The sequence below is a fragment of the Monodelphis domestica genome, chromosome 6, assembly GCF_027887165.1.
Source record: "Monodelphis domestica isolate mMonDom1 chromosome 6, mMonDom1.pri, whole genome shotgun sequence".
Lineage (NCBI taxonomy): Eukaryota > Metazoa > Chordata > Mammalia > Didelphimorphia > Didelphidae > Monodelphis > Monodelphis domestica.
Window position 1 is genome coordinate 181,679,938 of NC_077232.1, and position 24,252 is coordinate 181,704,189.

Here is a 24,252-nt window from a genome sequence, read left to right on the forward strand (position 1 = left end):
TATGCTAATTTGGGAGGGAGGGCACAAGTAATTATGGGAATTATGAAAAGCTTCATGCAAAAGATGGTGTTTGAGCTGTTTCCTAAATGTAGAGGTGAGGAGAGAATGTGTAAGAAACAGAAAGGCCAGTTATACTACAGAGAAAACTCATCCCTTTAAAGCTTGGGTTCTTAACTTTTTTTGGTTTGGTCTTATCTGGCAGTATGGTGAAACCTATGGGGCCCTTCTCAAAATAATAGATGTTTTAAACTCATAATAAGGAATTGTAAATTTAAATTTGAGATCAGGGGAAATATATAATTTTTTTCTGATCCAAATTTGTAGATACCGTGAAATTTTTCCACAGATTCTAGTCCCTAAGGTTAAGAACCTCTGCTTTAAAGTTTGCAAAAAACTTTAACACACTTCCCCACTTGAGACACACACCAATCCCGTGAGACAAGATACAAGTACCTGTTGTTGTTATTAATTATCCTCACTTAACAGCTGAGGAAACTATTTCGGAGAGGTAAAAAAATTTGCCTGATGTCGAAACAGACAAATGTCATAAGAGGGATTTGAAACCAACTCTTCTTGAGACTTTTAGGTCTACCACTTTATCCAATCAATAGTGAACATTTATTAAACACTATTATGTGCCAAGCATCAAGCTCCCTCCCTCTGAGGTCCCTTCCAGATGAGATGCGAGGGTGTGTTTCAGCCGCTGCCCTTCCCCACGCAAATATTATGTCCAGCCCGCCTACTACAGTCCTAGTCTGGGAGTCCTCTATTGAGAATGAAATGGGAGAGGGCTGCAGTGAAGAAAAGCTGCATCCTGCCTCAGATTCACAGGACTTTTCTCCATCCTTCCCTCCTTTCTCCTTCCTCCCTCCAAGAACCCAATGAGACAAGGAGAGGACCAAGTCTCGTCGGTCTTGCACTGCGCAACCGCAAACCCCACAGGGCGTCTTCCACTCTCACCCAATCAGAGCGTGGTTAATAGACCGGATGAGGCGGGGCGTGCTAGGCCCCGAAGAGCGAATCAACGCCTTCGGATGGCCACAGGCGGAAGCGGAAGCGATCCAGGAGTTGTTGTGGGGTTTGGTGTGTTTGTGTGTGTGTTTGGAGAGGACAGTGCTTTGGTTCTTGGGAGGTTTTGTGGAGAAGGGCCAGGAAGGGGCTGCGGGTCTCGGCCGTGTGGAGGCAGCTCCTTGAGGCCGCCTCCGCCGTCGCCATGGTGCAGGCAGAGCGTGGGGTGGCTGCCGGGTGAGGGGAGGGCGGGGGGCGGCAGCGGCTTGGCCCGGCCCGGTTGGCTCCGCCGTGTTCGTCCGAGCTGGGGCGATACCGGGGCGAGCGGCGGCAGCCGCGCCGGGCCAACCACGCGAGCCGCGGCAGCTTCAAGAGGAGGAGCATCTCCTGCCCCAGAAACCGCCACACTGGGTCTGTAGCCACCGTCGGCTCTTGGTAAAGTAAAGCAAAGCAAAGCAAAGCAAAGCCCGGCCGCCCCTCCTCACCTCTGACTGCCACCTGAGCCCCTGCCCCAGAGAGACCGGGAGGGCGGGCGACGGGAGGGGCGCCCGGTCCCTTGGCCTACAGCCGGCTCTGGCTGCTTCTCTTTTTCTCCCCCTGCTCCTCCTTTTCTTCTTCTTCGTTTCCTCTTCTCTTTTTCCACCACCTCTCCTTCCCATCTCTTCCTCTTCTTCCACCTCTCCCTATTCCCCTCCACCTTCCCACCACCCCTGCCCGTCTTTCCCTTCCCGGGGGTGGTTTTGATAAGAACATGCCTTGCACCTGGAGGAACTGGAGGCGATGGATCCGGCCCCTCGTGGTGTTTCTCTACCTGGTGGCCTTAGTCGTCTCTCTACCCCTGTGCGTGTGGGAGCTGCAAAAATTAGAGGTAAGAATCCGTCTTGGGATGCTTTCGATGTTGGGTGCCCACGACGACAGGGGAAAGACATTCCTATTGTAATCTTTTCACCGCCTTTTTACCTCTCTGCTCCAAAGACAGTTGACAATAGGATCATAAATTAGACCTGTAAGAGACTTTGCAGGTCGTCCGATTGCAAGAACTCATCATTTTATGTGTGAGGAAACACTCAATAAGGAGTATAGATTTGCCCAAGTTCATGCATTTAAATAACGGGCTTAAGATTTGAACTCAAGACTTGACTCCACTTCTAGTGTTGGATTTGAGAATTGCAGCCTTAACCTACCTGCCTTGTTGTCTTTTAAAAAAATGCAATCAGGGGAGCATATGAAGAAGCCTAGAAAAACAGCATTCCATAACAGTGCATTTCCCTGGAAGATCCATTTTCCGAAACAAATATTTGTCTTTTTTTTTAATGGTGGGGCGGGGTGTGATATTTTTAACTCGGATGGTTTTCTTAAGCAGAAGATGTTAGGAAGTGGCTGCTGGAATAAAATTATCAACATGATTTTGTATTTATGCATAGATTGAGTTTACTACATTTACATAAAATAAGTGAAATTAACGATCTATAATACGTTATGCATTTAGCTTCTTAAATTAAAAGATTCCAATTATTTTAACTTTTTTTTTTACTTTAGAGGGTAATTAGGTCTTACCTATCAAAGGTTTTGCAAAATAGTCCTTGTAGTTCTATACATATTTTTTGATGTCACATCCTTATTATGACATCAGTAAAGTAATTCTAAAGAACCTGAAAGTTCCTAAGGTAAAAACTTATGTAACCTTTTCAAAGTTAAACTGGTTTGAAATGATAGCTCTTAATCTTTTCATCAACTCCAATTTAAGTGTCATTATCCTTTAAAGTAAAACTTTAAATGTGTTTATCCAGTAAATCAAGTTCTAAGCTGGCTACAGCCTAACCGAGCAGGCTTAGTTTCCCTTCTATCCCAAGACAAGTGAATTTATTAGTTTAGAGAACAACTTTCTGGGTGGAACAACTCCATCCAAATCTAATGTAACTTAATAGCCTTTAAGGCCTGGAGGCCTGAAGAGTCACACAACTATATTATATATCAGAGTCAGAATTTCAACCCAAGTCTTAAGATTATTATATTGGTCCCCACACTGCCCCATCAGCTTTTAAAAAGCAAGATGATTTACCACAGCAAGAAAAGCACTTGTATTTTAAAACTTTATAGTGTATTATTCTGGAAAGAGTAATGTTTTTAAACCTACTATAAATTTCTTGTACTTCATACTGCCAGTTTTACTCATTAATAAAATGCATCAGTCTTTGTCGGTAAATGTAATGGGCTTCTGATGCTTTTTAATTGAGACGCTTATGCAAACATTCCCTTTTTACTTATGTGTTGAGTAACTAGTACATGGGAAATAATCAACATATGGAGATATTGAAGTTTTTAGACAAGCCCAACAGAATATCTTTAGGTATATGCCATTTATAGTCTGTGGTATCCTTAAATAAGTAAATTGTAGGAATTGGCTCTTCAGAAGGTAATTGCCTAGAAATTGCAAAAATATATATTCTGAAAAAAGCCTGATGAGCTCAATAGTTATGATTCCACATTTTTCCACTTGAGTATTTTTTCCTTTTCTCTTATATCATCCAATTCTGTTTTATGGAATGTTGATATACCTAAAGTTAAGAATACCTGACTTGAAAATTCATGCTATGGATGAAAGGCCCAATGGCTTTCCATTCACCCTACTCACCCCAAGGTTCTTTTTTGGTTTTGGTTTTTATTTGTTGCTGGTGTTATGGGAGTTCTGTGAAACAATCAAAATATTGAGGGTTTGAATGCAGTGGACTTGTATTGAACAACTTTGCATTTTCCAAGTTTATTGTTGCCTATGTTTTGGTTTTTTTATCCTTGCCTTCTGTCTTAGAATCAATACTAAGTATTGGTTCTAAGAGCAGTAAGGGCTAGGCAACTGGCATTAAGTGACTTGCCCAGAGTCACAACTGGGAAGTGTCTGTGGTCAGAGTTGAACATGGGACCTCCTATCTCCAGTTCTGGCTCTCTATCCATTGAGCCACATAGCTGCCTCTGCCTATATTTTTTTATGTATAATTCCACCTTGAGCAAACCTCAAAAGGAGACTTAAACCTGTTCTTTTGCTCCCTTCCATCTCTTCCCCAGTCATTTCTTGAGCCTCACTCTTAATTCTGTCCCCCTTATCTCTCAAATTCAAAAACCAAAAAAATACTGTTAGGTATGGGAGTATAGAGACAAAAATAAAATAGCCACTACTCTAGAGGAGACATGTACATATATATGTATATGCAAAATAAATACATTTTGTAATTTTGTTGGGAGGACATACATAGCTAGAGAGACTCAAGAAAGGTGACACTTGAGCTGACATTTTCCTCCCTTCTACATTTTATTGATTTAGTTTATTTTTTAACACTACATTTATAAATGATTCACATCATGAGAGGTTTCTTGTAACCAAATTAAGTTTAAGTAAAACTAATAATATAGTGACCTCATCTGAAAGGGCAGACATTTCAATCACCCCATTTTAAAAATGAACAGAAATCTATATTCTCTCCCTCCAACTACTACTTTATTGAAAAAGAAAAGAAAACCATTTATTGTAACAAATATGTATTGCCAAGCAAAACCAATTTCCTCAGTGACTGTATACAAAAACATATATGTCTCATCCTAAATCCTCAATCCATCACCTCTGTGTAAATGGATAGTATATTTCATCACCTGGTCCTATGGAATCATGAGTGGTCATTGCATTATTGATCATTGTTCTCACAAAGTTTGTTTTTATAATGTGATTTTTACTGTATAAATTGTTCTCCTTGTTCTGCTTATTTTCTTAATTAGTCTTTGTGTTCTCAAAATGCTGTAATAAAAATTTTTTCTTCTGATCTGCTTAGAGCAGCCAGGTGGCATAGTAGATAGAGCTTCGAGCTAGAGTTGAGATCTGAGTTCAAACTTGTCCTCAGACAGATGCTAGCTGTATGACCCTGGGCTAGGCACTAAACTCTATTGCTTCAGTTCCTCATCTGTAAAATGAGCTGTAGAAGGACATGGCAAATCATTACAGTATCTTTGCCAAGAATACCCCAAATGAAGAATTGGACATGACTGAAACAATTCTGCTTGTTCCACTCAACATCAGTTCATATAAGTCCATGCCTTTTTTTTTTTTAAAGCCCTTTCTGCCTTAGTAACAACTCTTTAAGACAGAAGAACTAGGCTAGACAAACAGGATTGTCACATAGCTAGGAAGTGTCTGAAGTCAAATTCTAATCCAGGCCCTCCCAACTTCCAGACCTGACTTTCTCTCCACTGTGCCACCTAGTTATCCCCAAGCCCATGTCTTTTTTTTAAATCATCTATTTCCTTATTTCTTACACCACAGTAGTTCTTCCTTACATTCATTTATCATAACTTATTCGGCCAGTTGATGGGTATCCCTTAGTTTCTAGTTTTTTTGCCATCATGAAAAGAGCTTCTATATACATTTTTTTAAAATAGAGAGTACTTTTCCCTTTTTCTTTGATGTCTTCTAAGTATAGGCCTTGTGGTATCAAAAGGTTCGTACTGTTTAATAATTTGGCCCATTTAAAGGTCTAACAGTGTCTCCTTTCCCATAAGCCCATCCAATGATTATCATTTTCCTTTTCTGTCACCTTTACCATGCATATAGGTGTGAGATAAATCTCAGGGTTGCTTTAATTTTCAGTTCTCTATACTGAGTTGGAGTATTTTTCCATGTGTTTATCAATAGTCTGGTTTTCTTTGGGGGACTGCCTATTCATATCCTCAGACCTTTTATCAATTTGGGAGTTACTTTTTTTTTTTTTAATAAATTTGAATCAACTCTTTATGTACCTTGGAAGTAATGTAAATAATTTCCCCCCAACCCAACTCCAAATGGTTATGTGACCTAAATAGAAAAATTCACAACATAAACAAATTAGAGAAACATGAAAAAAATTGCTTACAACTATAGATTGAAGACTTCGTGACCAAAGAGTAGATCCTTTCTAGATCATGAGAAGTAAAATAGAAAATTTTGATTTTTTTTTAAGTTTTTTTAAAATTTGATTTTTTTTTAAGTTTTTTTAAAATTTTGTTCAAACTAACCCAGTAAAGCTCTTAAAATTACAAAGTAAACCTTTGAGCTAAGTTTTGAAGGTGACTGGGGATTCTGAGACAGCGATGGGACTACAGTACATTTCAGGCATGAGAGACAGCCAGCACAAAGACTGAGAAATGAAGTGTCCTGTTTGGGGTTCTAATAAGTTTTTGTTGGTTAGCCTGGGAACAACATTCACTAATGTTTTATTTTTATTATATTATATTATATATATATATTATATATATAAAACAAATATAAAATTGTTTTATATTCCAACTGACTTGTGAAACAAACCATTTGCAATTTTAAAACATTCACCTAAGTACTATACTTTTTTAAATTTTAAATTGATTTGTTAAATCCCCAGTGTATACATTGCTGAAACAGCATAACATTAATTTCTGACCTTTGATCCTATAGCAGTTTTGTAGATTACTTATTCATGTTCATAACCAAAATTATTTTTGCCAATTTTCAACCATAGTTTTGCTAAAAGTGATATTCCAAGGTTGACTGGCAAAAATAAGCACAAAAGTTCACATTAGTTCACAAGCCCTGTCCTCCCTATAATTAAAGTGTTGCTACCAAGCAAGCAATGTACTGAAAGGCACTTTTAGGGTACGATGGTTTAAGAGATTTAAGTGTCATGGAATCAGATTCTTAATCTCAAAAAATATTAATGAAATGTTTTGTTTCTTTTTAACCCTTTCTGTCCTAGTAACAAATTGATAAGGCAATAGCGCAAAGATTAGGCAAATGGGGTTGTGATTTGCCCAGGGTCACATAGCTAGGAAATATCTGAGGCCAGGTTTGAATCTATGTCCTCTTGACTAATAGGCCTAGTGCTACTTATGGTACATCTAGCTGCCCCTGGTGTAATATATTTCCAAAAGAAAATAAAAACTACCTCTAAGAATTTGTATAAGAGAAAAAAGCTTTGAAGATGTCAACTTGTTACAGGATTTCTAATTCCTCAGGGGACTTTTCTCCCAACTGTGCTGCCGGATTTGAAGTGCCATTTAATTATATAAACTAGTATTGCTGCAACATAAATCACTCAAACACATTTCTTTGTTCACTTTTAATGTATTGTACTTTTTCAGTTGTGTAAGTTGTGTCTGGGAAACTTTGCCTGTGTTGGAGCTGGATCATGCCATGTTGCGCAAAAAAAAAAATTGTGTTGTTTTCCACAGAATGAGACCCATAGCTTTTTACTCACCCCATTGCAAGATTGCATGTGTAATCACACCCAGAGCAATAATTCAAGGATATCCATTCTGACCAATAAATGGAATCCAGGATTTTACAGTATTGTTTGCTTATGATTCTCCCCTCTGAAACTCTAAATGTTAATACCTAATTTTTTTATTATGATAAATAAAATATGTTGGTTACTTAGTTCCATGTCATTTTAGGTCTTACAGAGGACACATTGACAATTTGTGGTGGCATTTTTTTCTCTCTGCTTGCTTTAAGGATCACACGTAAAGATTAAAAGAGCCAGGTGTCCCTTCTTGGGCTGTGGTTTGCCCACCCTTGAATTAATTGGTGAGCATGATGATAATGTGAACCAACAAAATACAAGCATGTTTGTGATCACATAATTTAATTACAGCCGAAAGCAAAAAATTACAATTTAATCAGTTTTTTTGCTTTGTAAATGGTTTTGTAATGATGTTAAAGCAAAAACAGATCCTTAAGCATAATTTGACTCTAAAATTTTAAGGCTCCAGTAACAAAAGTAAAGCAGTTTAAAATAACATATTCATAAATATTAGCTTAAAAGTATTTGAATGTTTTCAATGATGGTTGCTTTATATGGAATGAGAGAATTTCCAGATGGTCAAAAGAACAATAATTATAAGAAACTGTAAAGCAATTTTAGATGATTTCTTTCAAAAGCATTTTAGAACTCCACTGATTTAAATTCTAAATATTAATTGAATACACTGCTGTGGTTTGCATCTCCTTAAAATCCTTTCAGCCATTCAGAGATCAGATGAATAAGCATTATATTAGGAGCATTATATTACTGCTCAGGAGACAGACTGAGGTTGAATGTTTAGATCTTGGAATCTGCTGCATGGGAATTGCATGACATTTCAGGAGGCAAAGAATGTACAGACAGCTTTTTCTAGGAGTTTGACTCAAAAAGGGAGGAGAGATATAGAGTGATAATTTGAGGAAATAGTTGAATATTTGTGAAGGTTTTATTGATGCTAAGATTTGGACATGTTTGAAAGTGCCAAGAAAGGAACCAGTCAATAGAGAGAGACAGAAAGGTAGGGGGAGGGGGGTGGACAATCTGCTGAATAGGGAATAAGGGCATATAAAGATCATTGACCTCACTAGGAGAAAGGCCACTTAATCAGATACTGGGATAGAGAGTGGGAAATGCTATAGGTTATTGAGATAATAAAAGAGGAAAGACTTCACCAAAAGACTTCTTTTCATATTAAAGTAACAAGTGAGCTCCTCAGGGGAGAGGGGGAAGGGAGGGAGGGGATTTGTAGAAGTCTAAAGGAGGGAAAAAAAAGGTTTAGGATAGATTTGAGGTGTGTGAGATAAGGAGTCATTAGGGAAGAGCAAAAACTAACCCATAGTCTTAGAAGTTATTACATCTCAAGGTAAGTATAAAAATTTCTTTTGAAAAATTAAGTTTTTATATTCGAATTCTTCTGCTAACATACTATTCATATTCAAGTACTTTATTGTGGCATGAAAATGACCTTGGGTTCTTGAAAGTATTTCAGACGGACTCTTAAGCTCTGGTAGATCCTGCCAAGCTGGAAACACTTCAAGTATGAGCCTAGAAATATATTGTATATGTATATGTGTATGTCCCAGGACTCACCTAGCTAAATTTGGAGGCATTCAATACAGAAAGATTTGTTACAGCAAATCAGGCATAAAGGGTTACAATCTCACTTTGTTGGGAGTGTCCACAGCAGTGAGATAATGGACCTTTTGATACATCAAGTCCAGCATCTCCTTTATTGCATTTTGGCAGAGGGAACAAAATTGAGGTGCTAAAGAGCCTCAAATATTACAGCTAAATAGAATCAGATTCTTTTTTCCTTATTATAAAGCCCCCGTGTGGGGGATGGAGGAGAGAGTTTGTCATGAAGTTCATTGGAAGTTCTAATACCAGATCTCCCACTTACTACCTTTGTGACTTTGATTATTCTTGAGGTCTGTTTCCTCATACATAAAATGAAGGAGTTGGAATAGGGAACCCAGAAGTTATGTTCTGGCCCAAAACCAAAGCCTGGACATTTATAGGAAAATAGTAATTATATAGTCAATTCACATTAACTACTGTGTGCAAAGCTTTCTTAGAAACTAAAACAAAAATAATCTAAAAAGTGAAATGTTTGTGATGGGGAAATACTTTTAAGTTGTACTCTTTTAGAACCAGATCCATGTAGATTACACTGTGGTCTTCTGGCCTTTTAAGTGTAATCTTTTCATTCTCAAACCTAAAAAAAGAGTTTTTTCTAAACCCCAAGGTAGAAATTAGAAAATATTCACCAAGTCTTCTTTGTTTCATAGGGCTTATTGTATTTAAGGTTTTTGTCCTGATCAGAATTATTAGTATTTGGAGGACTTGTCAAGACCTTTGGTATTCTTTCTAAATTTCTTGTATTAGTAAGAGTAGTAACTTGATGCCTTCTTTCATTATTCATGTGTTACTTACCTGTTGTATTCAGTGTACTGTGGAAGGGGGGGAAATCATGATAAAATGGCCTCTCCTCTGAAGGAACGTTGTAACATTTAGGGCAAATAGGGACTAGAACTATGATATAATATTTCATTGTTGTATAGAATTTCCATATAAAGAAAGTCTCTACTAAACTCTTTACTAAAACCACTTTTTCTCCAACTTGGAGTCATAAAGAGTTACCTAGGACACTTAAGAAGTTAAATAATTTGCCCAGGGTCCTGTAATCAATATATGTTGGAGGCACAACTTTTACCCAGACCTTCAAGGCTCCAAGACCAGCTATACCATACAGATTAAGGTTCCTACTAGCAAAGTAGAATATTACACCTTAATTATTTTAACATTTTGCAATATCTAACAGTAAGTAGGAAAGGTTCATAATTTTAGAAACTCTTAAGAATGAAAAGGATAAGAAGAAACACATTGCAACAACCAAGTTGGAAAAGAACAAAAAAAAAAAGAAAAAGTGAATAGGTGGATAGCATTAACTCCATAGACCTTTACTAGGGGGAAAAAAGCTGCCCTCCAAAATCATTTAGGAGATTTCACTTTGGCTTTTCTTATAAAATATTAGGAAGGATATTCCCAATGGAAATGTTTTGCTTTAGGGGAATTAGCTTTATATCCAGCTTAACTGAAATGCCTCTGTTATTTTTAAGAAACAAAAGTATTCATGTCTGTGAAATGATTTGTTCTTACATGACAAAAAAAATTACTTTAGAATTAAAAATTAAACTCATTCAAAAAAGGCATACTTTTTTATTCACTAGTTTTGTAACAGTGAGATATTTATGCAAATTTTTTTTAAAGGTTGGGATACACACAAAAGCATGGTTTATTGCTGGAATCTTTTTACTAATGACTGTACCAATATCTTTCTGGGGGATTTTGCAACACTTGGTGCATTACACTCAGCCAGAACTCCAGAAGCCAATAATAAGGTAATATCTTAACCTGATTTAATTTTAAAATTATTAAAATTAAAGAATACATTGAATATTTTATTAAATTTGTTAAATTGTTTTCTTTGCTTTCTAAATAGGATACTTTGGATGGTGCCCATATACAGCTTAGATAGTGTAAGTATGCTTCCTTTTTACCTAGTTTCTTGAAAAGTTGTATATTAATATAGCAACTATAGTTGCAGAAGACTTTACATCATTAAAATAAATTTGACAAAGTCATTAGTCAAAGAAATGTCAATTGTCACATGACATGTCAAATGTCATAATGAAAAAATCATTAATAATAGTAATTCCAGAACTTTGATTCAGTAACACAGATTATCTTTAGTTTGATTTGGGGAAAATTCAGCAATCAGTCAACCTTCAACCATTCACCAGGTTATCCATGGGTAATTTTTTTATTACCATGTATTTGGTGACAATATATTAGCATTGTTACCAAATCTGAAGTACTTGTTGAAATAAGCATAATTTTTGTTTAGCATAGAAGAAGCTGAAGGAAGTTTTAATTTAAAATTCCTTTTCTGTGACAGGATGATATAAAGTAGCAAATTTAGAGGAAAGGACTGCTTTAGTTAATTCTTTGTGAATTATTTTGCTTTTTAATCTCAGCATAGGGTTGGTAGCATTGGACAAGATAAAGGGTTGCATTAGAATGAGGCAGAATGGAAACTAGATAGTCATTCTTATAGCACTGTGTATAATTGAAAATCTGTTACCCTAAAGGGAAACTACATTTCCTGGGAGCCCGCTGGCATAATTTTTACAACTGTTATGTGATTTTAAGTGCTATGAAAACCAAATATACTTTTTTCCTTGCTATTGTTGCCTTCTATTAGTATAGATAAAAATTTAACAGTACAAATAACACTGTAAAAAATTCACATTTCCTTTCTAACCTTTTCTCCCTTGTTTTATAATTTATTAAAAATAAATGTTAAATATAAACATGTATATATTTATATATATTGTGTGTGTATGCACACGTGCACACACGTGCCTGCCTGTGTGCATAATTGTCAGGTTTGTTTCCTCACCAGTGAGAGGAGGGAATTATTAAAAATGAAAAATCCAAGAAGCTAATCTTGATAATTACCAAGTCATAGAATCTTAAGTTGGAAAGGGACCTCTGGGGTCATTTAGTCTAACCTGTTGCCTAAACAAGAATCTTCCTACATACATTACTATAATATAGTCATTCAGCCTCAGCTTGCAGAGATAGAGCAAGGGCTGCTTATCCTGGATTCCAGGAACTTTTTTTTTTTTAATAATAACATTTGCTAACTATTTCAATATAATTTATTTCTTTTGTAATCATTATGTTTTATGCATTTAAAAATATCATTCTTAGATGGACCCAAGGAGATCCATGACATAAAGGTAACTCTTATTCTTGAATGATGGGAAAGTTAGTCCAGTTTTGGAGAGCTTTAATTATTTAAGGTTTTTCTTATATTAAGCCAATATCTGCCTTGTAATTTCCATCTGATACTTCTAGTTCTGCTCCCTGGGGCCAACTAGAACAAATTGTCCATCTTCCACATGAAAACTCTTGAAATATTTGAAAAGGATTATGAATTCTCCCTTTTTCATTCCACCCTACCCAAGTATTCTTTTCTCCAGACCAAGCATTCCCGGCTTTTTCAGTAGGGCTATCTTACAGCTCAATCCCTGAGACTCTTCATCCTATTCACCCCTCTGAGTGTTCTTCCAATTTTTCCTTCCTAAAAATGGTTTCAAGAGCTAAACAAAACACCCCTCAATGTCATCAGATGAAAATAGAGGTCTGTCTGCTCTTGTTCTGGATATTGCCTTGTTTAATGAAGCTGGGGGGGGGGGGTAAGTAAGCATGTGCTTGTCACATGTCCTTGTTGGCTCATTGAACATATCATCTGCCCAATCTACTGGGTCTTTTTCTCAAGCCACACAAGCATACTCCAAACTCCAAACTCCCAGTAACAACAGATAATTAGCCCTTCAGTTTTACTGAAAAGATAGAGGCCAAAGGGCAGGTTCATGGCTCAATGAATTGAAATGAAAGCCAGCTCTAGAAACAGGAAGTTCTAGGTTCAAAATTGACCTTACATAGCTCCTATCTTTGTGACCCTGGGCAAGTCACTTAGCCCACATTGCCTAACCCTTACCGCTCTTCTGCCTTGGAACCAATATACAGTATAGATTCTAAGATAGAAGGTAAGGTTTTTAAAAAAGACGATAGAGGCCAACTATTGTGATGGGCCTCACCTCTGGCTTCCATTCCTGTGAAGATGTTTTCAAAAGGAAGAACCATACAAATCTTCTAGCTAGTGAGTACAGTAGGGCCCCCACCTTCACAAGCAGTACATTCCAAGACCTACTGTAGATGGCTGAAACTGAAGCTATAAGCAAACACCTGCATTTGGGAGGAACCACATATTTTTTATATATAAGAGAGTGAAAGTATGTATCCCCCTCTCCAATACATGTGTGTGGAGAAATACATACATCTAAAACTTCGATAAAACCAAAGTGACTCAGTCATAGTATAATCATGAAGTTATCTAGTAGGGGTGGGTGGGTGGGTGTGAGTGAAAGTGAAAGCAGAAGAGATAACTGAGGCTGGAGAGGGCAGGACCATTGCAAAAACCAGAGGCAGACCTCCTATCCTTTCCTGCCCCAAGATGTTGGGCTCAGATAAGTAAAACCACAGATAAGGGAGCCCTACTCTACTACTGACTGTGGAATAATAGCATTACTCCCAAGACTGCTTAACCATTCAAGGCTCATACACTCAATGAAAACCCCAATTTAGTATTGGGGAGAATGCAGGTTTTACATGCTGGAAGATGTGTGGAGTAGAGTCAGATGTGTCTGTTTACTTCTGGATTTTTTATTGTATTCTAAATAGTTAAGTATGCCCATTTTTAACATGGTTAATTATAATGCATTTTGTTACTTTTAATATGTGTAAAATGTTTTTCCTCACAAAATTGAGGTATGACTACTTTTTCCTTTCTTGCTGTTTCAAATCGGTCACAGCATTTGTAAGTGCTGCATTTAGATGATCCACATTTGAACCATTGTACCATCTGATTGAATGGTAAAGAAATTGGCCTGTGATTATCCTTGTTAGAATCCCAAACCACTCTCAGATACATATTTCTAATTTTATTTTGTCTCCTTATTCTTTTTCTCTCCCACTCACCTCTTATCAAAGATCTGACCTAACAAAAAACACTTCACAGTTACAGAATTGCTGTCCTTACAGCAACCCTGTGAAATTGTGAAAAGATTATATCCCCATTTTACAGATGAAGATTTGGGGATTCTGAAAGATTGAGTTTCCCCAAATCCCATGGTGAGCAACTGTCACCTGGAATTTGAACCCAGGTCATGATCTTTTTACCAAATGAAAGTTAATGCTAATTAGGCCCAACAACAATATGTCTGATGTAATTTTAGACATTTCATGACAAGAAACATCATCTTTATGCTGTGAATTGGAATGTTAATTCACTATCATTTTGGGTGAAATGATTTTATCTTTTTTTTTTACAGTGGATTGCTCTGAAATATCCCACCATTGCAATCTATGTGGATACTTGCCGAGAATGCTATGAAGCCTATGTCATATACAGTTTCATGGGATTCCTTTCCAATTATCTGACTAATCGGTATCCAAACCTGGTATTAATCCTTGAAGCCAAAGATCAGCAGAAACATTTGCCTCCTTTCTGCTGCTGTCCAGCATGGGCAATGGGAGAGTAAGTATGTTTGTTCTTACCTTCATATATATTGAAAACTTACTGTCCTTAGGTTTTACTAATTGGTAGGAGTGGTGTACAGAGGCTTATGGCAGTGGAATTCAAGGAATTTACAGTTGAGGAAACTACAGTCTAGTTAGAAAGCTGTATTTTTGGAACATTGCTATGGCATTGGTATGCAAAATGAATTGAATGGAATGAAACTAACGGCAAGGGAAAAAATGTTACAGTCTGATCCTGACTGTACCACTTATTGCCTGCATGTGACATTGGATACGCATTGGACCTTAGTGTCTTCATTTGCCAAATGACAAACGGACTATGTCATTACTAAGGTCCCTTTTGGTTCTAAATCTTTGATCCAGGCATGAGATGATACTGGCTTGAACTAGTTTGGTTGCAATGAGCAATGAAAATAATTGAAATTGTGAAGGAAGAGAAATTAGACATTTCATTTTAGTATGTATTTCAGAAGTTAACCTAGATAATAACTAAAATCATTCATTAAGAAAACTGGGTTTTTGTTTGTGAATGCTTTTAAAAGAAAAGGAAAGGTAAATTTAGCTTAACTTGGGTTCTCTTCACTTCCCTTTCCTAAGACCTCAGTAGTGTGCAGGAGTTGAAAAATATACCATCTTACTTAGAGGTAGACAATTAAGTTACTGTGTAACTTCCTAAACACACACAGTGAGTCATCAAATCACAAATCTTGAAGCTTAAAAAAAAAACCTCTGTATGAGTAACTAACACTCTATATCTAATAATAATAATAATAATGAATAACTGATGCTCTTTTGTTTGGAATAGTTTGAACTACTTATATAGATTCTTTATCTACCAGTGTTGATTTTTATCATGAATACACACCAATTAGGGTGTTAGGATTATTTTTTTCCTCAGTATATACACAATTATTCATTTTCCATAATGAAATTTAATTTTTTTATGGTTGTATCTCAATGAAGCTTTTTTAATAAATCTAACTTTGAAAGAAAGCTTTTAAAACCAAAAACAGTCCTTTTTTCTGTGCTGTGCAGAAAGATATGGGCAAATACTTTAAGGGCAGAAAGGACAACTTTTCTTAGGCAGGAAGTTACCCCATTTGGCAAGGTTGTATTGACCATCAGTACAGAGTGTAAAATTAGGGACAGGAGAGTGAAATTGGACAGTTAAAGCATCTTTCAAATCAGTATTACCCTTTTTATACTTTTTTTTTCTTGTAAGCCAAAAATATTCATAATAGGAGTCTGAATCTCAGTATAAAGATATATTTCCAAGCTAATTTATATCATCTGTACTGCTTCCCCTCCTTTAATAGAAATAATCATATTTACAATATTTGAAAACATTTACACAGAGCATACACTCTCAGAGAATCATGTGAAGGTATAAGTTAACCTTGATTACCATCTTACTTCAAATGTAATGAATGCCAGCAAGTCATTGGTAGACAACTAGAATTTTATGGAGATGTACCTTTCTCCTAACACATTGCATATAAATGCTCAAGATGATTAATTTCTATATTGTTTGAGGCAATTACATTTTCTTAATGCTATTAGATTATTTAAAATGTCAGAATTAGAACATTCTAATTTCGTGTGCCAAAACGAAACCTCAACTATAATTTCTTCCTTTTTTTTTTTAGATTATGTTAACTCATATTCAGTCAGTGATACTTAATTCTCCTGAAATGAATGATGTGGGCTAATTGGGTTGTTTATTGCATTGTGTAAACAAGTCCACAAATCTGAGTTCTGAAACTTAATCTCATAGCAATGCACTGTGTCTCTGACCTAAGTTTGCAAATCTATATACTTGATCTCCTACAGGATTAGAGGGGATGGTTTGATATCAGCCTGTTGCTATTACTGGAAAAAACTACTTAGCAGAATCTTTTGAGGTGAACTATTGAATATGGTGCAAAGCCAATCATTGTGAATCTTTGGTTTTCATGATGGTTATGATCTTAGAAGTGCCCCAGTATGTATGTCTTTTAAGACACAATGTTAAAAGAAGCATCTTTTATCTATTTTTACATATACACACATACATCATCATCATCATCCCCAGAAGAACAGTTAAAGTATTGAATTATTTGCATTTCTTTTACAGAGTATTATTGTTCAGATGCAAACTCGGTGTGTTGCAATATACTGTCGTCAGACCATTCACAACTATTATAGCCCTGTAAGTATGAAAGTGTGAAATGACTATTTTGGAAGCACTTTATTAGATTGCCTTTTGCTTTTGTTGGAATTAAATATATGTTGTTACTTGGGCGGAGAATATAGGCATTAAGAAAACTTGTGAAAATTCTAATTTCAAGTAGGCAAATTAAATATTGAATAGTTCGCATTACACAAGGAAGTCCAGTTTAGCACCTCCAACATGCAAAGAACTACTAGAAACAAGCAAAAGTGAAATGGGCCCAGTAGCAAGGCACTTACATTCTATTAGGAGATAGAACTGAAAACATATCTAGAATTAGCATGGTTTGAAAAAGAAAAGATAGTTTTTTTAATGCTTACTTCACACAAACTTCAAAGAATTCTATATCTCCAGGACTTACTATAAGAGTAAAAGTGGCAAAAATTAATACCACTGACCAGCAGAAATTCCATTTATTATCTTTGCTAGGTCTTAAAACTTCATTTGGGTAAGTAGAGTTTACAGTTTCAGCTACCCATTAAAACTATTTTCTAGGTTTGCTAACGTAGTAAATAATATTAATAGGCTCTATTGCCTGCCTTCCAGTGTATCCAGAATAATAATCAACATACTACGGGAGAACAAAAAGATGAACTTGCAAAGAGAGGGCTTGCTGGCCCCTTTTGTCCTTGCATCCAAGCCAATAGCTTAGTGGATTGAGAGCCAGGCCCAGAGACAAGAGGTCCTGGGTTCAAATGTGACCTCAGACACTTCCTAGCAATGTGATCCTGTCACTTAACCCTCATTATTAGCCATTACCACTCTTCTGCCTTAAAAACAATACACAGTATTGATTATAAGGTGGAAGGTAAGGGTTTTTACAAAACTATAAGAACAGACTACTCTTTTCTTTTTAAGATGGCATTGCACCAATACTTGAATCTTATTTTAAAAGCACTTGCCAATTGTCTTTTTACTTGGCCCTAGTTACCATAGGTATCCGGGGTTCTGTTCATTTTCGTCTTCCTGCTAAATTTAATGAACACACGTTTCCTTGTAACATTTTTTAGATGATTTTGTTGTAATCCACTTATCCAAATTTGAATATTAAAGTATTCTTAATAAATGGCATTTTAAAATACTTATATTGATTTGTAAGATCTTGAAATATAACAGAGATAATATTATTTGTAAATGTAATCTTTCTTTTAAATCATTTTTAGAATCTGTGAACTGCTTGGTGTATATGATGAAGGGAACTTTAGCTTTAAAAATGCTTGGACTTACTTAGTTATATTCAACAATGTCTCACAGCTGGTAAGTAAGGATATGGATTTTCTTTGTTTTATTGATAATTAATGATATTACTCAAACTTAAAGTCTGTGATTAAATTGTTGGAGAGAAACCTGGTTGAGAATGTTGCGTAAATTTTTTGTCACCTTCCAACTTAATTTTCTAACTTCATTGGAAATTTGAGAGTCCGTTAATGGTTTGATGCCTTTATCTTAATCTGTGTCCTGCTTCCCTATCAATTGCATATGAACCACTGTGGTTCAGTATGAGAGGTAAGCAAGTATATCCTACTGAAAGTGAGAGAAACTTTGGATTCACTCAGTTAATGGAAGAAAATGTTTAACTTCGTTTTTTGGTGATTTAACAGTCGAGAATTTATCAGAAGTATGACAATAATTATACATTAAATGTTACCTAACATTTTTTGGATTTTTAAAAGGGAAATTATGAAAAATAATAAGTTTTAAAGAACTGGATAAAATAAAAACAATATATCTAAAAACATTTTTGTCTTATCTTTAGAATGAACACATAAATGTGTGTACTGCTATAAGAAGTTAATTAGATTGTATCATAATATTTTGCACTTCAGCACAAAAACATTAATTACCAATTCAAGTAGTCAGGCCATTCAGTTGCTAAATTAGATAGTTCATTGATAACTGTTAATTTTCTCTTACCCCATAAATCAGCTTTTTACAGCTTAGCTTCACTTTACAGTCATATTTCACCTTCATCATTTTGTTGTGAACTATGTTTATTTTCAAATTATCTTTTACCAAATAATTATAATATAGAGTACTATAAAATTCATTACTTTGTTTCCTGAGAATTTGTTAATTTCCGCTGTTGTATATAGAAGAGCTTTTGAAGAGTCTGCTTCAGTGAATAATCATTGTTTTCTTTATAATGTTTTCTCCAGAGCTTGCTAGGTTTTTAAAAGAATGTATATTGTGTGTAGCTAGGGGGGCTCACTGGATGGAGAACCAGGCCTTAAAATGGGAGGTCCTGGGTTCAGACCTGGCCTCAGATACTTCCTAGCTATATGACCCTGGACAAATCACTTAACCTCCATTGCCTAGCCCTTACTAATACACAGTATTGATTCTATGATATATGGTATAGGTTTGGGGCTGGGGGGGGGTGGGGGTGGGGGGGGTCATGCATATTTTAAAGAGGGCATTAAAATATTCTCAGTCCTTTTATTAATATTTTGTGCAGAATATATTTATTATTGCAAAACATTAAAAGTTCATGGATAATCAAAATTTAAAATAAATACATCCTTCAATCCTGGGGAAATAATTCCCAAAGCAATATACTTTATCTTTTTTCCTCCACTGTCTTTTCCTCTCCTCCCTCATTTATCTAGGTTGTAATAAGAGATGCTCCTCTTATTAGAGTTTTATAATTTAATTTTTACATGACATATAATTAAGAAAAACTGAGGTATCAAAATATTTTTTTCCGTAGTTTGCAATGTATTGCCTTGTGCTGTTTTATAAAGTGCTGAGGGAAGAACTGAATCCAATTCAGCCTGTTGGCAAATTTCTTTGTGTAAAGATGGTTGTTTTTGTTTCCTTCTGGTAAGTACTATTGTTCTACTACTTTCATTTATGAAAAAGCAATATAACTATTAGGTAAAAATAAATGGGAAAAAAATAATTTGCCCAGTTATGTTGAATTGGTCAAAATGTTTCACTTTATAATGACAACAGTAATTTGCTTTGCATGTATGATATTTGCCCTATAATTCTGTATTCAATTTCTGCCCTCAATGGAATTATACACCATTATAATAAATGTATCTTTACTTATGGTTCATTACCATCAGGTGCCTTTTATTTAATCAAAACTATTAGACTTAAAACATGAAAACTAACTAATCAAAGATTAACATTTATATTGTATAGAGCTTTAATATTTACAAAGCACTTTTTTAAAAAATAATTCTGATAGGCAAATAGTATAAGCTTTATTATCCTGGTTTCCCAAATGTCCTTGTGGATTTGATGAATGAACATAAGTCTTAATTCTCTTTAAAGGAGCAGGTCCTCAGGGACCAATGACAGCAACTGACCATCTTATCTGGATAGCACCTGATTAGTATGCCATAGCTTTCCAATTACCTGTTGGTCTTAAAAGATATAAAATGACAATGTGAAGACAATTTAAAAATATAGTTTAATTGAGACCCTAATTCACTGCTAGCGGGGTTGTGAACTGATCCAATCATTCTAGAGAGTGATTTGGAACTATGCCCAAAAAGTTTTAAAACTGTACATTTGATTCAGCAATACCACTACTAGATAAGATTCCCAAAGAGAGAACCTGTTTGTGCAAAAAATATTTATAGCAGCTCTTTTTTTTTTTTTTGTGGCAAAGAATTGGAAACTGAGGGGATGTCCATCAATTGGGGAATGCCTAAACAATTTGTGGTATATGATTATAGTGTAATACTATTGTGCTATAAGAAATGATGGGAAAAGGTTATTTAAGAAAAACTTGGAAAGACTTGCATGAACTGATACAAAGTGAAATGAGCAGAACCAGAAGGCAACTGGGTAGCTCAGTGGATTGAAAGGCAGACCTAGAGATGGGAGACCCTAGGCTCAAATCTGGCCTCAGACCCATTAGCCTAGTCCTTATGGCTCTTCTACCTTGGAACCAATACATAGTATTTATTCTAAGATAGAACGTAAGAGTTAGAGACAGAGAGACCAGGAGAACATTGTACCCAGTAATAGCAATATTATGTAATGACCACATTTATGGATTACTTAGATATTCCTAGCAATATGATGATCCCAGAAAATCCTCAAAGACTCATGAAAAATGCCATGTGTCTCCAGGGAAAGAACTGATTTTGTCTGACTGCAGACTGAGACATACTATATTTTACTTTATTTCTTCATTTTTCTTTCATTTGTTCAAGGTCTCTTTCACAAAAAGACTAATATGGAAATGTGTTTTACAATATTACATATATAAAATCTGTATCAGATTACTTGTCATCTCAGGGAGAAGGGAGGGAAGGGAAAGTGAGTTTGGCTTAAACTTAAAGAAAATGAAGGTTGAAAAATTTTTTTGCTATGTAACTGAAATGTAAAATATTAGTGATTGAGAGAGTAATTTTTAAATTTCATTTACCAAACATTGGATTCAGTCTTTCTGACCAAGATTACCTTTTTATAAATATGCTCTGTTTAGGCAAGCAGCAATTATTGCCTTGTTGGTAAAAGTTGGTGTTATTTCTGAAAAGCATACCTGGGAATGGCAGACAGTAGAAGCTGTGGCTACAGGTCTACAAGTAAGTGAACTCTCATCCCTTGGATCTAGTCACAGATGTCCTTTCTCATTCAGATCTTCATTATCTTATCCTGGAGTACTATAGGGGCCTCCTAATCAGTCTCAACCTTAAGCCTATCTCTGCTTTTGACATCTAGTCTTTAGTTTCTTCATTAGAGTCAGTATGAGCTCTATCCCCTTCCAGTGCGAGATTTTAGAGTTATAGATTTAGAACCAAAGGAACCTTGAAAGTCATGTATTGCAAGGCCTTTGTTTTACAATTGAGAAAGATGGTGCTCAGAGGAGTAGAATCACCTGCCTTTGGTCACATGGGTAGTAAGTTGCCAGAATTGGAACTGTGCCTATAGATGCTACAAAATAGAGAGGAGAATGTAGCTGACGTCTCTACTCTTTTATAGGATTTCGTTATCTGTGTTGAGATGTTCTTTGCTGCTATTGCTCATCACTACAGCTTTTCCTACAAACCCTATGTGCAGGAGGCAGAAGAAGGCTCGTGCTTTGATTCCTTTCTTGCAATGTGGGACATTTCAGACATTAGAGATGACATATCTGAACAAGTAAGAAATGTTGGTAAGTATTTGGCAACAAGAGCATTCACTTTTAATTTGCCTAAATAGGAAGGTTACTGAATGTCTCTACTAGTACCTTAGGAAGACTTTATCGTGGACCAGAATTTTGTAGTCAAGAATGGAATAGGGATTCTTATCTGAAGACAATCCTATCATATCAGCTTTTTATAGAGAAGTTCTAGCATATTTAAAGAGCGCTTATTTTGTATTTGTCAATTCAAATTGTAAATGACAAAAGTTCTCATGAGACTTTTGCATTTCTTTTCAAGGAAGGACCGTATTGGGACATCGTACTAAAAAGTTTTTTTCTGATGAGGAACAAAACGAAAATACAAGTTTATTATCATCGTCTCAAGACCAGATTTCTGTTGCTTCTATACCATCTTCACCCTTGGGTCACTACCAAGGTTTTGGCCACACTGTAACACCACAGACTACACCTACCAGTGATTCTAAGATGCCTGATGAAACATACAGTGCTATCACAGGAGGAAATGAAGAACCGTCACCTAGGTATAAGTCTGTGGCCTCCTGAACATTCAGAGAAATACTATTTTTTCTGTCCTGCCATGTTATTTCATAACCTGGTGTCTTATCACTCATTAATTTTGTGCTTGGGACAACACTAAACTGCAATGGAAAATTCGAGCACAGGGATTGTTAGGGAAAGCCAGGATGTGTATAAAGGTAGAGTCGAATTGAAAACTGAGGTGAGCATATTTTGTATATCAAATAATCAGTCTAAATTTCCTAAGACTTGATTTATTCTCAATGTCAGAAAATGGCAAAAATAAGAAAATAACTGCAACTGTTAATGGATGTTAAACTGCTCTGTCAAATAGATGGAACTGAAAATCAATGTTTTCTGCCCCTGCTGCATGGAATAGAATGCTGCTGAATTAACCTGAAGAATGGACTTCATAAACAATTAGGTAAATGAATTAGTGCGGCTGAATCATAATTAAAGTTAATGGTTACTTATGTAGGTTGTACTTACATAACATTTAAACACTAGATTTTATTCCATTCAATAAAAGAATAAACTTCTAACCTATTTGTTGTCTGCAACTGTTTTATTCAGATTAAACAATATATATTATTTATAGCACAGTTATGGTATGGGAGGAGAGGGGGAGCTGAACTAGAAATTAGAGAAAAACAAGTCTCTAATTAACTTGACCAGAGCAGGGGCTGCTGCAGTGTTGGCACAGGGAGACTGACGGTAGGAAGTCTGTTGTTTTGAATTCTTGTTTGGAGCAGTAATCAGCAAGAACTGTTAAACCAAGCAAGTATAGAGAAATGGAGACATTTAAAATGAAAAATTGGGTAATACAGAATCAAAGTAAAGGAGGCATTCCTATTATCACTGAGAGTTTATCAAAGAAGTTATTGTAGCAATGAAAAATATTTTCTCTCACTGGTATACAAGTTATAAGCAAACCAGTTTGTTCATTATCATAACATGAAAACAATCAGCTAAATGTAACAGTGGGGAAGGGCAAGAGTAGTATATTGTAAAGAAAAGTAAATAAGTTGTCATGAGTGCTATTGGAGATGATATAGACTGCCATACTTGCCATATATTTGGAGGTTTTAAATAAGAATACTGTATCTTAAATATTTATAATTTAAGCCTCTATATTCTTGTAAATGTGGTTATTCTTTCCAGTAGGAAAAATAATTGTTCATTCCTTCACATCCTATCCCTACCACATAAATTATAAAAGGACCCATTGAATCCTATTTTTTAGTTTATTATTTTGCATTCTTTTTTATTTTTTGAGTTCAAAATTATTTCACCTCCACATATTGAGAAGGCAAGCAGTATGATAACCCATTTTACATATGAAGTCATGCAAATCATATTTCCATATTAGCCATGTTGGGAAAAAATGGCCAAATGTTTCAATCTTCACTCATAGTCAATCAAATCTTGATGCTGCAGATGATATCAAAAGACCAACAGAATTGTCTTGATCAAAGTAGCAATAGTCTTTCCCAGTTTTTGATCCTTACAATATTGTTTCCCAATGTGTTGCTTCCCTTTTAATTTTGGATGCATTAGTTTTGTTTGTACAAAAACTTTTTAATTTGATATAATAAAAATTATTGATTTTACATTTTGTGATTTTTTTTCTAGCTCTTGCTTGGTTTTAAAGTCTTTCCTAAAGATCTGACAAGTATACTATTCTGTGTTCGCCTAATTTGCTTATGGTTTCCTTCTTTATATTCAGGTCATTCACCCATTCTGAGTTTATCTTGGTATAGGGTGTGAGATGTTGATCCAAACCTAATCTCTCCCATACTGTCTTCCAATTTTCCCAGCAGTTTTTATCAAATAGTGGGTTTTGGTCCCAAAAACTGGAATCTTTGGGCTTATCATAGACTGTCTTGCTGAGGTCATTTACCCCAAGTCAATTCCACTGATCCTCCTTTCTGTCTCTTAGCCAGTACCAA

General features: G+C 35.6%; 1 protein-coding gene across 1 annotated transcript; it reads left to right on the forward strand.

Annotated features, from left to right (window-relative positions):
* Positions 1–1,744: 1,744 nt before the first annotated feature.
* On the forward strand, positions 1,745–22,849 carry TMEM184C (transmembrane protein 184C). The gene is made up of 10 exons (XM_007496257.3): positions 1,745–1,876; positions 10,575–10,705; positions 10,807–10,843; positions 14,267–14,472; positions 16,588–16,662; positions 17,847–17,940; positions 19,391–19,503; positions 21,128–21,227; positions 21,625–21,796; positions 22,065–22,849. Exons 1-10 carry the CDS (start codon positions 1,760–1,762, stop codon positions 22,328–22,330), a joined length of 1,311 nt encoding a protein of 436 aa, XP_007496319.2. The 5' UTR covers positions 1,745–1,759; the 3' UTR covers positions 22,331–22,849.
* Positions 22,850–24,252: the final 1,403 nt, after the last annotated feature.

What these genes read in the sequence shown, in the direction of transcription:
- TMEM184C (XM_007496257.3), top strand. Translation starts at nt 1,760, where the DNA reads ATGCCTTGCACCTGGAGGAACTGGAGGCGATGGATCCGGCCCCTCGTG. An exon ending in CCATATACAGCTTAGATAGT is followed by an intron (nt 10,844 to 14,266) that starts GTAAGTATGCTT and finishes TTTTTTTTACAG; the next exon opens with TGGATTGCTCTGAAATATCC. An exon ending in TTCACAACTATTATAGCCCT is followed by an intron (nt 16,663 to 17,846) that starts GTAAGTATGAAA and finishes AATCATTTTTAG; the next exon opens with AATCTGTGAACTGCTTGGTG.